Source organism: Cupressus sempervirens, chromosome 4 (assembly GCF_028749045.1).
Source record: "Cupressus sempervirens isolate cs-2001-9-10 chromosome 4, ASM2874904v1, whole genome shotgun sequence".
Classification (NCBI taxonomy): Eukaryota; Viridiplantae; Streptophyta; class Pinopsida; order Cupressales; family Cupressaceae; genus Cupressus; species Cupressus sempervirens.
This window is the reverse complement of record NC_143121.1, coordinates 448721814-448740324: the sequence shown is the minus strand read 5'-3', so window position 1 is coordinate 448740324 and position 18511 is coordinate 448721814. Positions and strand designations below refer to the sequence as shown.

The following is an 18511-nucleotide window of genomic DNA, read 5'->3' as shown; positions in this document are numbered from 1 at the left end:
AGTTTTTCAATCATAAAATTCAGATGAAATTTAGCAAGGGTAAAAATTAAAAAAAATCGACATTAAATTTAACTTATTTAAATTTATTTATTTTGAAAAATAAGTAATATATCCACAAAATTTGTCAAAATAGTTTGACATTGCTAAATAATTAAACTAAATAAATTGATATTATTTTAAAATAAAATAATACTATCGTAAAAAACAATATTATATTAAATATCATAAAATTTGGATTTAGATTGGAAAGGGTAGCAATTCACTAAAATTCAAACTTCATGGATGAAATTCATAAGCTCTGATTCTTTCTTTTATTTCTGATCTTGTATGATAACTGCATAGGGACAGATCATAGTTCCCATAACATGTTCTATATTATAATTCAGCGTATCTTGTGACTTGGCTCTGATATTTCTTAGTCCTTTGAAAATGTTTATCCAGGTTTCTGGTACATGAGGACAAGGGACAGCAAAAAATCCAGGTGTTGGGAATGGAGAGAAGATGGAAATTATAATAATTTTTTTTTAAATTATTATTTAGGATTTACAAATAAATAAAATTATTATTGATTTTAAGTAAGCTAAGAAAAGCTGAAGGTGGCTTCTGAATTTGATAATGGATTAAAATAGTAAAATTTGGACAAAAAAAGACATAATAGTTTAGCTCTAAAAAGATGCTAATTTTTTATAAATTAGTGCAAAGCAAAAAATTATCATCCTTAATATTTGGATTTGGAAACCTGAAAGCAATGTATCAAATTGTAAACCAATTACATATCCCTCAAGTCAAGACTAATATTAAAAATAACCACTAACATGTTTAAATGGCTAATGTCATTTTCAAACTAAGCAATTGGATAAAATGTGAAAACCATTAAAATGGCATATGAGGTTTTAATTGTGGATTCTCACAGTGTGGCTTTACACTAATGATATAATCACATTTCACACATTTTGTTCTTGTAAACAGCACTTCCAATTGAAATTCAAAGCAGTGAAAACCAAAAGAAAGTATTACTTTATAGGAAGTTAACGATGCTGCTGAGGAGCAATAGCTACTTTGTCTTTATTTGTTTAAAGGGAAACAGCACAACTAATGCAAGACCTTGTGAATATGAAGGAAAGAGACCTAAGCCCTAACTGGATCTTAGTGGGGCCTCTAGCTGCGCATTCAAGCTAAACAACATATATTTAAAAGCAAGGTTTTCATTACATGCAAGTAAAAGTCACTGTAGTTGCATGAACAGACAGAGGCAACTCACAGACATATGTCTCCACATATACTTAAAAGAAAAAGGATAAGAAAATGTGGAGGATAGCTTGGAATCTCTGGGACGGTCAAGGGACATCAGGGACATGCCATCTCCAAAACACTTGAAGGGATGGTGTCCCCCAAAAAGTTCATTTTTAGAAGAAGACGATGTCTGGCCTTCATCTCAAAGCCCTTAAAATATGTGTGAAAGAGAGAATGGATCAAAATCCCCAGGACACATCCCAAGGTAACAGCACCTTTGCTGGTGTTTTATCATATTTAATTGTATCTAATTGTCATTTCCAGCATACTGATCTCCTTGTTTTGTACAATATATATAACAGAGTTATATCCCATTCTTATTTTAATGATTGACTGGATTATAATTTCTAAGTGAAACTGATTGCAAAATTCATCACACAATTGAACAGTTACGTTCAATATAAAACCAGAAATAGTGATATAAGTGAATCATTTAAAGATCCTTGGTAACTCAGTTCACGTGCAGCTCATTCTATGAAAAAGAACACCCATGGTGACTATCATAGATTCATAAGAATCTTAAGCAAAAATGGTAATCTACAAACCTGACAGTGACAAATGTGGAACAATCTGCCGGTAACGTGATAGTGCTTCTTCAAACCCATGGCAGGGTCGATGATCCTCATAAAAGCTGAACACACTATAATCATGGGTTGATGCTGAATGATGCACAAATGAACATTGGTATAATTCAGTTGCCGCTGTGTAATAAAAACTGTTATATGATCATGTAAACAAACTGAGAATGCCATAAGCAAAATGGACGAGAGCTTAATAGTTGCCAACCATCGCCAAAACCAAAACAAGGGATTAAACTGTCCTCATCAAAGGGGGACAAAGTACGCCCAATAATAGAAATAGCTTGTTCATAGGGATTTGGAATGTCCCCAATTGCATGTAAGCTTTGTCCATTGAAAGAGTGTCTTCCTGTAGTAAAAGATGATTATAAAATTAACATTTAAAGGCTTAACAATGTGATCAAAGAATTTTTTTTTACATGTATAGACATCCCATTTTCCTTGCTCAAGGATATACGTAAACACTACAACTAATTGTTTTTACCTGTCCACTCATTGCTCTTAGTGAAGTCGATTCCAACAATCAAGTTAGAGGACTCAAGCCCATTCTCTCTCAAAGCACTAATCACCTGTAAATAATTTTAGAAACTTTGGTCCTTTATTTTATATTGCAAAATTCTAGTGATTGAATAAAAAGCTATATGAACAAAAATAGTAATTAATAAACAAATAAAAGAAAGCTAACCTGAATGTTAGTTTATAAAAATAAATTCATGTATGAAAGTTTGAATCAATGTTTCTTGAGTTTTAAAAATAGTATTACTTGTAAACCAAATGATAAAATTTTGGTGTTCCAATTTATCATCCCCGTGCAGGGATATCCCTTTCAATCAAGACAAGCTAAGATTAATTCAAAAATGGGATCTACTTTTTTTTAATTTGAGAGCTTAGGAGTATAAAGAAATGATTTTATGAGATTAATTATGTTTCATACATGGTTTTGTAACAGGTGAAACCCAAAAAATATGGCATTCATCAAAATTATTGCCCAGTTGATAACCCACTAACTGAAATTTGGATTCGTCAAAAGATCTTCACACAATGTCAAGTGACCTAGGGGATCATATTGTCACTTTAAGTTGGCCAAAAATGCATTAGAAAAGTCTAATTACGATATTAATGACATAGAAGGGTCCATTTAAATATGGGCCTCTAGACATATTTAAATTTATTTTATATTTAAATTAGCAATTTTAAAAATGTGCAAGCTTTAGCTGCTATTCCCCTTTGCACATGACTCTATTGGGTCAGTTCTCTCTAAAATTAATCATTTAGAGTGGTGAGCAAGATTCATTCAATATAAACCCTTAAACATTTTTATATTTTTTCTATTCTTTTTCACATGGTTGAAGCGTTTGGACTTGGCTATTTGCATATATTATTACTTTTGATAGTTAAATACTGTTTTTTAGGTAAATTAGCTATATTCCTAATTCAGTGTTCTATTGTTTCTTTGGGAAACATCAACAATGTAATTGCCTATATGTGTACATTTCATCATTTCAATAAGATGTAGCAATTACCATTGTAACATTGCATTAGAGCGGGCTAAAACTAGTCTGGTAAAAAAAATATATAATCCCAAAAATTTCTTCTTTCAAATTCTTTTCTTGTGTCTATGCTTTTCTAAGGTCAAGCTTGCCACAACTGTATCTTTGTATGCGAGGGTTTGTGGCTGTGAGGTCATTAGAAATCGTAGGATGTTTGCAGATTAAACTCATGACTGTGGCTTTTCTTTTTCTGTTGAGGGTTTTGGTGTCATTTTTTGACACATTTTCTCCTATGAATCTGTGTGCTTTCATGTATTCTTTATGTGTTTTTAAGCCCCTTATAGTCTATGTGTGGATCATTTTGCTCACAAATAAAAGGTTTCTGCCAGTGCGTTTTTCTTCTCTGCAACTTACGGCTTTTGTTTTCCTTCAACCTGTCAGCCCACATTTTCTCTGTGTTCTTTGAACCTGAATTTTATAGTTTGTAATGGGCTTTCTTCAACGGCTCCTGTGTGATTAAAACTTCTGGCTGACAAGATTGAGCTCTCCAAACAAGGGTCTTTGTTAGTTGTTTTTTTAAGCCTCTACCCAGGCTTTCACAACAGCTTGAGTCTTTTGGATCGCTTTTTGTTTCCTCTACAGATCTCAGATCTCCATACGCGCCTAGCATTTTCATTTCTGTAAACGTGTTGGTTTTTGGGCTTTTTTTGCAACCACGATATGGGTTTTGTTTGAACTTTTGAGGTCTTTGTCTCAATTCAAAAATTTGAAGTTTCTACAATTGTTGATGACCTAGGCCTAGAGTTTTCAAACATTTTGCATTGAGTTTCATGCAATCAAGGATTAAGCCTCTTATGTTTACCTTATTTTTGTGCCTCAAAAAGCATGAAAAATGGCTTCTTTGACCAACATAATCTTGAAAGGCAGTCACAAGTTCAAAAACTGCATCTACAAGATCTAGAAGCAGAAAATAATCACAATTTTTTAATATCAGTGCCTTGACTAGATTGTTTTGGGCAAGCCTACCATCCTATAATGGCAGGTCAAGGTCAAGATAAGTTTGATGAGCACAATCAAGAAGTCGTGATGCTCATTAAATTGTCAACTACTGATGATCAGCTGCCTCAAGTTACTTTAGGAAAGACAACTGCTGAAATATTGGAATATTTGAAGGGCCTACATTAAACGTCAAACAAGAACCATGTGTTCTTTCTAAAGAGCATGTTTTTCTCAATGATGACGGATGAGAGAATGTCCCTACAGGAGCATCTTATAAAAATCAAGGACATTCATGATCAATTGGAGGCGACTAGTTGGACGATGGGGGAAGAAGACATGGTAATAATCACTCTGAAAACTCTACCTAAGTCTTGTGAGTACTTTATTGAGACGCTCAACATTACCTCGGCTAATGTTGACTTGAAGTTTCCGGATCTTTGCACCAAACTTCTATAGTGGAATAGATGGAGACATCGATTTGGTAGCACTAGTTTGTCCTCCACAAAATAGGCCTTCACAGCAAAATCCTCTACCTGGGACAAAGGGAACAGTCACGTCTCTCAATAGAAAGGTTGTAATATCCCCTTCCTAATCTAATTATTAATAATAAATAAATAAATAATTTAATTTAATTATAATCTAAATAGTAACAAGATTTAAAATATATTAATAAGTATTATAAATTGCTTAAAATATAAATTGATCAAACATAAATTATAGTTAATATATATATATAAAGCTCTTAGCTTATAATAATATTTTTATACTTTATATTTTAATACTTAAAAAATAATGAAATATTTAATATCTCCTAACTGATCATATTCCTAACCTTCTTATATAAAACAGTCCGCAACATTAATAAAACCCAGCATGGTAATATGCTGACCCAAAAATTAAAATGTATGTAAATATCATAGCAATTCATTAGTAAGGATCAACAATAATAATACGGTGCAGAGGTCTCTAGAACCGCAGCCCTAAATATAGAAAACTGAATTTTATTAGGAAAAAAATCTAACTTCTAAGAGATTGATAAAACCGTTGATGGCTGTGTTTACATTCCTACAAGTTGTCTACAAATAAGACAACAAAGCAGTTGTCATGGAACGAATGAGAAGGCCATATTCCCAAGGAACAGCGACCCAATTGGCATTAATCTACAAGTTCAACAAAAGGTTAAATAATATGCAGTGATTTATCAGGAGCAGTAAACAATATTATAATGCGCAGAAATACTATGGGCAATGATCATAAAGAGAACAGAAATATATAATATTGTTACTGAAGTTGGCAACAAACAATAAGGAGAAATCGGCCATTATGCGAATATTCATAGCAGTAACAAAAGCAACAATTACTATAGTGGAATAACATTTAATTATTAGAAGGGTTGGTTAAGACCAGTTTACACTAGTTATGGAGAGGAAAAATTAAGGGAGAGACACATCTCTCACCATTAAAGGACACAGCCATTAAGTATCCAAAGATATATTAGGAATGGACTTGTTTCTCCCATGATCATTGAACACCCTTCCTTATTTCGTTTCTACTTCATCTCCTAAATAGATTGCTGAAGTGAAGTAGAAGGCTCTTTGCCTTGGACACATAAGTACAATTGTTACAATTCAGAAGCAACATCAACTTTGAGTTACTATAATCCTCAAACATAACAAGAAAGCATTCAGACCAAGTATAACTCAAAGTATATCATCCATATGCATTAAATATACCTACGATAGTTCCATTGTTATTGATACAACCTTAACCCTGCATAATCTTAGATTCTTATGGATATAAGACAATGGAAATCCATCTTAGTCTCAAGATTATATCATACTCATTGCAAAACGAAACCATCATCATTATATGAGCCAACTGTGAATTTACGTTCTGCATAAAATTGATATAATTAAATTTTAATTGCATTTGCAAGGGTTTTAGAGAAAGATTGCATTAAACTCAATGCAAGGGTTTACATTTGCATGAAATTGTTAATTTTAAATTGGAATCTAGATGTTCTGCACTATCTGATGTCGGATGTATTATATTATATAAGCAATACCCATAGTATTAATGAATATTTGTACGTATTAAAACTATGTATATAATAATATATATGCATATATTTTTTGATATTACATATATATAGAGAGGGACAAAATAATACATACAAGTATACGTAAAAAGTATAGGTATTATTTATATAAAAGTATGGGTGAAAATTTAATTCCCATATCAAATTTATTTTTAACTCAAGAAAAGTCCATCGGCCTCCTATAAATCTTTTAATATTAAGGCCTTCCATATTTCTTCCAATATTGCTTGTTCCATCGGCCAAGATTGTAACTTATAGCTGCATGCCTCTATCACCTTTCTCTTTCATGCAAATTGTAACTCCATCTTTGCTCTTTTCGTTTCCGCATTGGCCGGAGGAAAAGGAAGTCATTTCTCTCAAGTCACAAAGCTTCCCTTCTCCGCAAGAAGCATATTTTTTATTTACCAATTGTATATCAACCTGAAGCAATCTGCCATTATAAGTTGCAAATGTTCATTGTCCAGACAGCAGCTCACTCATTACAATAGACATATTTGCAATTGTATGATTTCGCTCAAATTAACCCGCCATACTCAGTTAGCAATGTAGAAACTGTCGTACCAGCTTATAAAATTCATTGAAGTTCATTGCCCATCGACTAACTCGAGCTAGAAGAGAAAACAAACTACAAATCAAAAGCTCCTTATTCAGGTCATATTTCCTTTGAGATTGTTTATTTTATTGCCATATTAATGGACATTAGATTATCATTCATAGCATGCACAAAGACGGTCCAGCCGGACCATTGTTTGTAATATGAAAAGTTCGTATGAGCCATAATGAAATTATCTTACCAGTCGTGAGAAGAGCACACATAGGCTGTCAATTGCCTCTGTTACATAAAGTTTTCTAAAACCTAACTAAATGTATCAAGAAGAGTCAATTGAGCATGTTATTTATACTTCCAAAAGACAGTGACATTAAAAGTATATGTCCTTGAGATTTATGGAAGATTGTCCATGACTGAAAGAATCTGGCCACACAGAAAGCATAATCATTCTTTCTTTCTTTCTTTTCTAATTTATGGGTGTAGTGTTACATCCCAAATTTGACTACATTTAAAATAAATAAAAATTGTAACTGTTTGGAATTCATGGGAAGTTAGTTGTTCAGTAAAATTGTTGAAATAATTGTTCATTTTTTAAATTGATCTATCAGAAAAGTTGTCGAGATATTTTGATTCTTGTAAAATGGAATTTTGGTTATTAGTTATTGCTTCATGTGACATGTTAGTTAGCCGTTATGAAGGGAATTGAAAATGACTATCTTAGAAATTGGAAATGATTATGTGATATTTTATTATTATTTCAAAATTACGGAAAAGTATTATTACCTGGAACCATTTCTATTTTCAAGAGCACGATGGAGGGGGAAAGTGTTGCCAAAATGGGAGTTAACTATCAACCCTCAAGCATGCAATCCAACCACTTGGACCAAGGATGAAATGGCTAGACAAGCAAGAAAGTACAAAGGATGACCATGAGCTAACCAGTTAAATTAAAAAAATTACCAAAACTCAATAAGAAATACACCTTCATTGTATGGATGAATCTCAGTGTATTTTGTTTTGCTATCACTTCTTAGTATAATAATATCGTGCCTATACTCAGACTTGTTTGGGTATAAAATGTGTACGTACATACACACACACACACATATATCTGTGTGTGTATATGTGAATCTCAATATTTGGCGTACACATATATATATGTACGAATATATATACATACATATTAAGGCTACTCAAACAAGCACGAATATAAAGCGGCAACATTAATATACTAAGGCATGAACGATAGTGTTGTTGCCACCCTTGTTCTTTCATTTTGAACCTTGGCTATGATTTTTCTTGTTTCTTTAATTGCCTTGAGCGGTCCCCCTTTTAATTTTTTTCGCCTTTATGACATCAGGCTATAGTATTTCCCTTTATTAAAATTATGATGCTGGAAGGTTGTGTGAATGTTGTCTTTGCCACCTCAGTGTTTTGCATAACTGAGCATGCACGCAGGTGGCTATTGCTTGCCTGCTCTCCATGGATGCATTATATACACGTAGCTATCACCCTCTCGAGTGGCTTTTTTTCATACATTTGCTACCACAGGAATTTCTTCTTTGATCATACTATATTCTTCTTTGTCGATCTCAAGTAAGGAGGGTGAATATAATCGGCGACTATTCCAGATTATGCCGAGCTTGTGAACTAATCCAGTACTCTTTTCTGGACGCCATTAAAGCTTGGAAGCATAAGTAGGTGCTCCTTTCATACTGCACAAACCGTGCTGATTAAATTAGACCATGTTTTACATTTACATGTAGTTTATTATGCTCGAGTCATGCAAAATCTGAACTTGTCGTTGCTTCTTAGAACCGGCATCTATATTTGTTTTTCCATTGGAAGTCCAAAATCGGGATGTGTATTATGAAGTATTCTTTTTATACTATAAACTTGTTACTAGAGGGGATTATCTGATTGCTGAAAGGCTTTACCTGTGGTAGTATTTGAATTCAAAAGCACACATGTTTCAGTCATGAGTGCTGACCCATACAGAGATATCGTTAATATATCTCTGAGATGGGATGCTGCTCTATATGATAAAGTAATAATCAGAATAAAGGCTTAATTCACTTATGATGCCATAGGCTAGAATTGGCATGAAAGATGGCAAATGTATAAAGTACTCTTTGAACTAGATATCATATAGTGAACCTCCCTAGTGAGCATCCAAAAGGACCAGCATGGTCGAGATGAAGGGAGAGAGAGTGGGAATAATCCTGCAATGAAAGGAAAATATAAAATCAGTAATAACATTCAAATACAGTAACTAAGTTAGCTCATGGAAATCCTTTGTATAAATTCTTGTTGTCAAGTTGAGTGGTGGATGATTGGGTATTTAAGTTGCCCATCTGAAATCCTTGGCCAAGGTAGTTAATGGCATGATTGCCACCGTGATCACCATAGGTCAGAGTGCTAACAATTGTGAGGTAGACTAATTGAAAAGTGTCCACAGTCTCGTCACTTGCTAGTCGACACTCTAATACTAGGATGCTCAGTGGCTAGATAAGGTGTCCCAAGCCAACTCCAAGGGTAGGGAGGTTCTTTCTCAATGGAGATTGTGTGGGGATACTAAAGGTCTGCAATTGAGAGGTTAAGCTTGATGGAACTCTAAATTTTGGCAAAATTTAGAGTCCCCAATACCGTGCTAAAGGGAGAATCTTCCTATCTTACCCACTTCTTATATTCAAACAATATGCTTCAAAACACTAAAACACATAATCAGAGGAATGTGAAAAAAGGAAGCCAATTTGATGTCTGCCCTCTTCCTACAAGGAGTTATAACAGTAACCGATGATTTGATGGATTCTAGTTCAGCCCAGTGTCAAAAAATTGTCCTTTCTTCATCTTCAGCCTACTTTTCATTTACCCATGGGCCGGCCCAATATGCCAGTGCATGTTGAGTGGGACTATTGAATGCTTATTTTGTAGAGCAGGGCTTATAGTTTACTCACCTCAAAAAGAGCTCGTTTACAGATTTCTATTTGAGCACTATACAGATGTGGAGTTTACATGAAGCAGCTATGAAACAGCAATAATACTCAAATAGCAACAAACAATCAATATCAGAGAGTACAGTGAAATTAACAGCTGGAAAAGAAAGGTCATGTGTAGCATGCTGTGATCGTTTATAAAATAGAGAAAGTTATTACTGCTCTTGGCAATACAATAGTTAGAAGAAAATAATGACTAAACTATATACTACTGAGGACATCTTTAAATAGACAACAATGATATTCAGAAACTGCTCAAATACTCATGTCTGCTCAGCGTCAAAAACGAACCCACAGGGATTTAACACCCAGCATGGTTGTTGTATAAGTTGGAAGCTTTTTAATACTTTCTAGTGTTATAGAAATGTATAAAACAGCCCAGATTTGTCAATCATGACATACACTTCATATTGAATCATTTGGCTTTAATAGAAGCAATAAAGAGTGGATATTGTTTGATAGGTATTATAGAAGTGCCATATTAAGAGAATTGAAATAAAATATTAAAGCTATGGCTGACCGATTGAAGTCGCACCATTAAGAGTGGATAAAACTTATAGCACAGAGGATTCTGGAGATGTAGTTCCTCTGTTTGAAGATTAGAATCTAATACAATATCGTTATCCTCAAGAGATTAAAAAGGCCAAAAAAATTAAGGCAAGTGTATTGTTTACAGCAATCGAAACTGAATCTAAGGTATTTACAAATGATGTGCCATTTCCATGTCAGCAAAGAAGCACAGTATTGTGATCAGTATGTATAAATTGATTTAGCATACACAACAATAAAGAATATGATTCTATGGGGAAGCCCGATAAGGCAAGACAAGGATGCCGTCAAGAATGTGTTATTGACTGAACAGAGCACATCAGCATACAGAAAGAAACGATGACTTCTGCAAATACTATTTAATCATGCTCCATTTGATATATTGTCCCACTCGGAAGGCAAAGCACGTAATGGAATGATGGTAAATGGAAGCATGATGCAAAGCGTTAGTATTCATAGGGAATATACACACTTACCACCTCTGCATCCCTATCACTCCGATTGTATTTTGCCATGGCTTAGTAATTAAAGTTCTTGAATTGTGAGCATCCCACAGATGAGTATAAAGGGCAGAAAAGGATTGCAGTTGGTAGAATCCATACAATCGATGATATAAACTTCGATGTCCAGAATGGTAATCATAAACCATCTTCCGAAGACTTATGCTGCCAAATAGCAATCGGAAGCCATCCCATGAATATGTGACTAAACACCTCCAGATTGCATCAGAAATAAAATTTACGTATATCCTCAGCCACATGATGAGAGAAAGAGATTTTTGAATTCTGCTGAAAGGTCCAATCAATGAAAGATATGCCAAGTCACGGAGAGGATAGACCAAGTCATCATACGAACAAGAATTTCAAATGTGCAAGGAGTATTCGCAGTAGCTCACAATGAACAAAGGGATTTGCATACGCCATTAATCTTAAAGATGTCGTCAGAGATATAGAAGACTAATTATCAACGCTGGAGTGTGGACTCATCTTTTGAACTAATGCGGTCATTATATAATTATTGTGTTCTAAATTGTGCATAAACAATATAACCAAATATCAACCAAGCATATAGATTATGTCTTTTGACGCAAAAGAGGGATAAATTTATGTTTTGAAAAGGTGTGATTTATCTGAAGGGATATGAGTTATTAAATTTGAAAAGCCATATCTTAATATGAACAAGATATAAATAAATCTTATTTTTGCAATAAAGAAAATACATTCAATAAGAAGTAAGAAGAGAAAATATTAGAACGCGAGGAGTTAATGAGAGCTAAAAGGAGAAATAAGAAGGAATAAAATGTTATTTGCAATTTGGATATGTAAAATATTGTAAATAAGTAAAGATCATTTGTACTCATTTTATAAATTTAATGCAAGAGCCCTGCTTTGCTTATTTGTCTTGAAAATTGAAGTTCAGATATTTTGTTCACATTTGTCCTATGTGATTATTGATTTTAAATCAATTGCTGCTAACAGTAAAGAAGTTTGATTTTAAATACATATCCTCGATTTTCAAGATTTGCATATGAAATGTTACCTATGGGAATTTTGTCTTATTGGTTTTATGAAGAGATCAAATTCAATTAGACTAGAATTTGTGTTACCAATTGAAGTTTTAGCCTATAAAGTAGCGGATGGTATAATACTGTCTTCTCAGGGTTGTACATAAGGATCTGAAGAAGTTTGACTCTATTTGCCCAAGGTGGAATAAGGGATTGGTCTGCATTTTATGTTAAGAAAATGGGTTAACATCTAAAGTCTTGAAGTTCGATATTCCCTCGTATCCATAATTCATAAACATTATTCCTTCCATTCAAATAACTTTCATTTCATAGACCAATATTAAAAGCAATCATACAAATTTCATTTTAAACAAGTTTTAAAGATTTTTGCCAACTTAGAACTCGCAAAGATTTAAATTCGCTATAGAAAAGCTTTGAACCAGATGATCAAGTTCGAGGTGAAGGTCTACCTGCCTAGGTGTAGCAAAGCCTAAAGTGCACGGGAATTTGAATTATTCTCATTTGTTGGCCAGAACTAATTGAGAAATCCTATCGGAGAAGTGGCAAGCTCTTGGATTTCCAATTTGTGGTTTTGAGAACCAACAAAGCCCATAGCAATGCTTCTCCTCTCTTCCAGATGCCAAAGCTTGCGCAACACAGGGTCATCATTCGCTTATTCTCTTGTAACCTTTTCATGTTTTTCGCATTTCATTTGATAAATATGTTGCTATCGTGCATTTTGAATTATTCCTAAAGTCAAGAAATTAGTTTAGGAAATGCAAGGGAAATGGTAGTTATTAATTGAATGTCATGTGAATCTAGCAGTTGAATGGTTGTTAGTTTCTAATTATTTGGAAATCTGAATTATAGTTATCTTGTATTTTCCCTTCATGTGAAAGAGTAGAATAACTGATTTAACTGTATCTCTTTTCATTTGATAAAGATTGATCCTTTTTCCATTAAGTTAATCGGTTAATTAGAATTCAGATTTTTGGCATGTTACATGTAGAAAGAAATTACTTTACATTATTGAATATTTTATAATGCAAGCTAGAAAATCACACTAAAGATCATCAAGGATAGCCAAGAGTGGCTAAGATGAGTGGTGTAGCCCATATCAATTGGACAGATTGATAAACCTACAAAATCAAAACTATGAAAAATAATATAATTGGAATCTAATCAACTCATAGTGGGAACTGAGTATTAATTAAGTCTATCAAGTCGAGCAGTGGGTGATCGAGTTTATAGTGTCCTTTGGAAATCCCTAGCCAAGGTAGGTTTAGTGCTGAAGTAATTCTGCTATGATCACTAGAGGTTAGGATAAGTCATAATTAGATGGATAGTCTTTTGGGAGGTACCCACAGTCTAGTTGGCTATGAAGTTGACAACTTTAACACCAGGTGGGAAGACGAGATAGTATACATGTGCATTATTCCATGTAGGGTAGGGCCATTCGCAGTAGAGAATGAGTGGGGATTACACTAAGTTCGTGGTTGGGAGGTTAAGCCTCTGCCAATGCTTTTCCTCTCCTCAAAATTCCTAGACTTGCACGAAACAAACCAGTTACTATTTCTCTTGATGTGGTGTGATCTAAACCTTGTTAGTATTCTATTATTTTCTTTCAATTGCATCTTTATCTCAGATTCAACTTTATATTTTATGCAATTATTTTCTTATTTACATGAAATAATAGTTAAGATTTTGCAGTTAGATATTATTTTACATATCATGTGTAATATAGTTAGTTAATCTTGTTGACAATTTGGCTAAGTACAGTAAGTTGGAATAATGTTAGAGTTGTCATTTATGGCAACATATACTTTGTATAAAGAAGACATCATGTATAGATGAAGATTCTACAATTAGACATGGAAAATTGTCTAAGTACAAGTTAGTTATCTAGCAGAACAGAGATAGTTTTGATGTGTACTGATGACACAAACATTATTGGCACATGCACAGTTGGGTACAGACAGTACAGTATCAGAATGACGTATGTAAGTATGCAAGTCAATACAGTTAGTACAAAAGAAGATATGACAGATTTACCAATTGCAGCAATATACAGGCAGTTTAGAGCATAACAATAAATGGGTAATTATGAGTTAAGGAATTATTTTGTTTACGAACTAAATACTTGACTAATAGGACAACATCCTAGATGTTAACCCTAAGAGAGCAAGAGTTAGTATTGCATTTTGCCAATTGTGTGAAAGCTTGAAGCCAACTATACAGTTTTTGTAAAGTGTAAAGGTATAAAGGAAAAAATGCAATATGCGAAAGTGCATAGAAGTTGTAAATGACATGCAAACTGAAGTGAAAGCAGTATGTATGATATACGAACAATATGTGATGCAAATTCTAATGTATGATCACACGTATGCAAAGAGCAACAAAGGAAAGATCAGATATTGAAGATATCAGCATTGTAAAGAGATTTTTGTATCTATCTCTTCTGTATCAGAGAACTATATTGTATATTGCATGTTTGGGAAGTGGGCTCATCTTGCATACATTTTGTAATTGTACATAGCAACTCCTAACAGGGTCGAGGCTTTTAACAAAGCCTAGTCCTCTAACAAGGACTGAGACACTATATATATATATATATATATTGGATCATTTTGTGGGTATCATCCCCACAGGGGTTTTCCCTTGGCCAGGTTTCCCTAGTTAACAAAATATGTTGTTATGAGTTATTTTTGTGTATGGTTATTTTTAGTATTCAACATTGTTAGTTTACTTTCATATGCAAGCTATAAGGCAATTAACAATATCTAGTTTTGGGTGAAAGTTTGTAGAATACTGATTCACTTCCCCCCCCCCCCCCCCCGCCCTCCAGTATTTCCTATTTCTAAAAAAATCTATTATGATCATTCTTTCTAGTTCATCAAAAAGGTAGTTAAATCTTTCAGTTGGTAGTTCAGATATTTTCATGAGAATGCAGTTATGATTTAGCAATTAATCAATTCATTCCATTATTTCCTTTTCATGTGACAGGTAGCTATTTTTCCTTCTATTCGGTAAAAAGAAAGAATATCTTAAGGTTATTAGCCCTTTAAATTTTTAGGTTGTTATAGGCTCAGCTGCTACTCAAGACTTTACTTATCGTTAAGATCGGTTCACTAACTACACATCATTTACTGATTTAGTTATTTTTGGAGAAGAGTATATTGTTGTCAAAAAGGGCAATATGCAAATTCAATTTAAAGAGATGAATTAAATTTTCCTCCATGTATACTATTACTATGTTCTATCCATGGAACTCAACCTTTTCTCTATCAATCAGATTGTGCGACACTTTATTCCACTAGTTGTGGTATTCAATTCGAGTAATGCCCCTCGAAGGAACCCTTGGAACATAGGGTCAAATATGCACTTAACAAAAAAAAATTGAAACGTTAAGATGTAACATCAATCACCAGTGCAATAATAACCAAGATCCATAAGAAAAGATAATAAAAATTATCTTCCGATGATCGTTCACAAGTGGAAGACTAGAGACACGGCCAAAGGTTCCAAGACAAATCTCAATAACATACTAGGAACAGAGAACAATCATTCACGAGACCGCCCTACAAGTATTTGGACAACGTCCATGAATCCCAAGAGGCTAAGCCAACAAGAACCCACGACTGAACAAAGGGGAGACTAATCCATCCTTGGATCCACCTAACTAATGTTCATTTTAAACCCAAGGTTAATGTTCCTACTATGGTCAGTGTTGAATCAAGGACGGGCATTGACCCATGTATTTGACAGGATTGAAAGGAAAACACCACAAAACCTAAGTCGACACCAACATATAGCTAGTATTCCACTAGCTCCACATCAGGGAATACTGAATAGCATAAAATATGAGTCATGACAAGAACTATGGTAAAGTTTGCAGATGTAATGTATTGTTTTTAGTTCTAGATTTGCAATATGTAATAATAATATACGTGAAATGTTTAGATGAAAACAGAGAAGGCAGACTTTACACATGAACAAGATCATATACTATATAACAATGATGTATTGCAAATGATGAACTTTTGACTTGAACAATGATAAACTTTATTGTTAATGAATATTGTGTCAAAATTTTAAACTGATTACAAATTGAATTAAACTTAATAAACAAGTTGTTATGCAAACAAAAAACTGAAACAAAAATTGGATATCTTAATCAAGGTCCTTAGCTATGATGCTCGACATTGAGTACCTAGTACTTGGATACATGTACCTAGTACTTGGGTACATAGGTACACGTCCCAAGGGTGTGGGTATGCATGCCCATGCAACATAGGTTGAGAGTCAAGCCCAAATATGAGAACCGTTACTCAAGAAATTGTGCCCAAATGAAGGTGTTGGAGATGACTCATATATTTCACAATATTGACATTTTACTTCAAACACTAGCCACCACAAACTCTGAATAGTTCATTTGCAAATATTATTGCGATTTCTAAAGTCTCCACTCGGCATTGGTGGAACTCAAGGTAGTTGTTGGCTGTTTTCTATTGAACCAAGATATCATTGTTGATCCAAAACTAAAGCAACACCCTGTAGTACTCTTGTGGTTTATGGAACAACTAGCCCAATCTAAATCAGTATAACCTTCAAGTTTAATCTCAACATTTTTATACTTCAAACCAAGACCAATAATGCCACGTAGATATCTCAAGATATATTTAGCAGCCATCAAATGAGTCTTCTTTGGTTCATACATGAAGTGACTTAAGAAATTGGTGGCATAGCAGATATCAAGCCTAGTATTTACTAGATACATAACTGATCCAATGATCTGTCTGTAGAGAGTGGGGTCAATAGACTCTGAATTTACAGCTTCTTGTTTTAGCTTGTGTAGATTTGTTTCCATCAAAGTTGCTCTAGGTTTGTTGTCCATCATCCCAAATCTAGTCAAGATGTCAAGGGTGTACTTCACTAGAAGAATATGATCTTTCTTTTGACATACTTCTAGACCCAAAAAATAGTGTAGTAGGCCTAGATCCTTCATTTCAAATTCAGCTATAAGATATTGTTTGCATCTTTCAATTAAGTGCTCTTCACCTATTATCAATAGGTCATCAACATATAAAACAAGTATTAACATGTCACCATTAGATATTTTGAAATATATGTTAGGATCAGCTTCATTTTTGGAGTATCCTAGTTTGGAGAGGTCGCTATCTATCATTTCATACCAAGCTCGTGGTGCTTGTTTGAGGCCATAAAGAGCCTTCTTTAGTTTACATACATATAGATTCTTATCTTTTATAACAAAACCTTCACATTGTTCCATATATACTTCTTCATTAATGACACCATTCAAAAAAATGCAATCTTAACATCTATTTGATGTATCTTCCATCCTTTGGATGCTGCAATAGTAATAATTGTCTTTAGTAAAGTGTATCGAGCAACTAGAGCAAAAGTTTCCTCATAATCAATACCCGCCTTTTGGGAAAAACCTCGAGCAACAAACCTTGCTTTATGTTTTTCAATACTGTCATCTGAAGCATATTTGATTTTGTATAACAACTTTGATGAAACAACTTATTTGTCTTTTGGCCTAGGTACAATATCCCAAACATCATTTTGTAATATGGATTGATATTCTTCGATCATAGCATCTTTCCATGCTTGACAAGACAAGGCTTCTTCAACAGTGGATGGTTCAGATTTTGTAAGCTCAATTACTAGTGCAGTGTAACAAGATTTATTTTTGGTTTTATTGCTCCCTCTAGAGATTTCATCCGGTTCAACATTATTTTCTTCAATCATTTTCCTTGCCCATAAAGCCCTTTTCTTGATATTAGAGATGTCTCTATTTTTAGTGTCTGGAAGTAGTCCATCCTCTTCTGATATGTTCTCCCTCTGATTTTCAGTTTGCAAATTTTCATCTAATTATGTGATGGGCTCATCTTCTATGCTGTTGGATAGTTTTAAAGCAGTGTTTTCTTCAAATTCGACATCTCTACTAATTTCAACTAATCTTTGCCCAGGTATATAGACTATACCTGTTGGAGTTTTCATTGTACCCAACAACAAATATTCCTTTCTTTCCGAATGATTCTAACTTGGTTCTCTTTTCTTTAGGTATGTGAATGTAAACAGGGCAGCCAAATATTCTGAGATGACTTAGGTCAAGTTTAATTCCTGTAAAGACTTCTTCAAGAGTTATGTTTTCTAGGATTGAGTATTGGCATCTATTTTGAATATATACAACAGTATTAGTGGCCCTCATATAGAATGATAAGTGTAAATTTTGATCATGTAGCATGGCTTTTGTTACTTCAACAATGGTTCTATTTTTTCATTCTGCCACTGCATTTTGTTGAGGATTATGAGTTACAGTATACTCCCTCTTAATCTCAACAAAGGTGCAAAAATCTTTGAAATTTTCAAAGGTATATTCACCCCCATACTCTGCTCCTAGAGTTTTTATTCTTTTTGATGTTCGGTT

General features: G+C 33.7%; 1 protein-coding gene across 1 annotated transcript in view; it reads right to left on the bottom strand.

Moving 5' to 3' along the window:
- The window catches only part of LOC149561924 (E3 ubiquitin-protein ligase RGLG3-like), an 80163-nt gene that overhangs the window by 36282 nt on the left and 25370 nt on the right, over positions 1–18511 (bottom strand). The window contains exons 2-4 of the mRNA XM_089825441.1: positions 2356–2440; positions 2080–2220; positions 1839–1952 (exon numbers count right to left, since the gene is read on the bottom strand). Of these exons, the coding sequence (XP_089681567.1) occupies positions 1839–1952; positions 2080–2220; positions 2356–2440 (340 nt within the window). The remainder of the gene's footprint in view (positions 1–1838; positions 1953–2079; positions 2221–2355; positions 2441–18511) is intronic.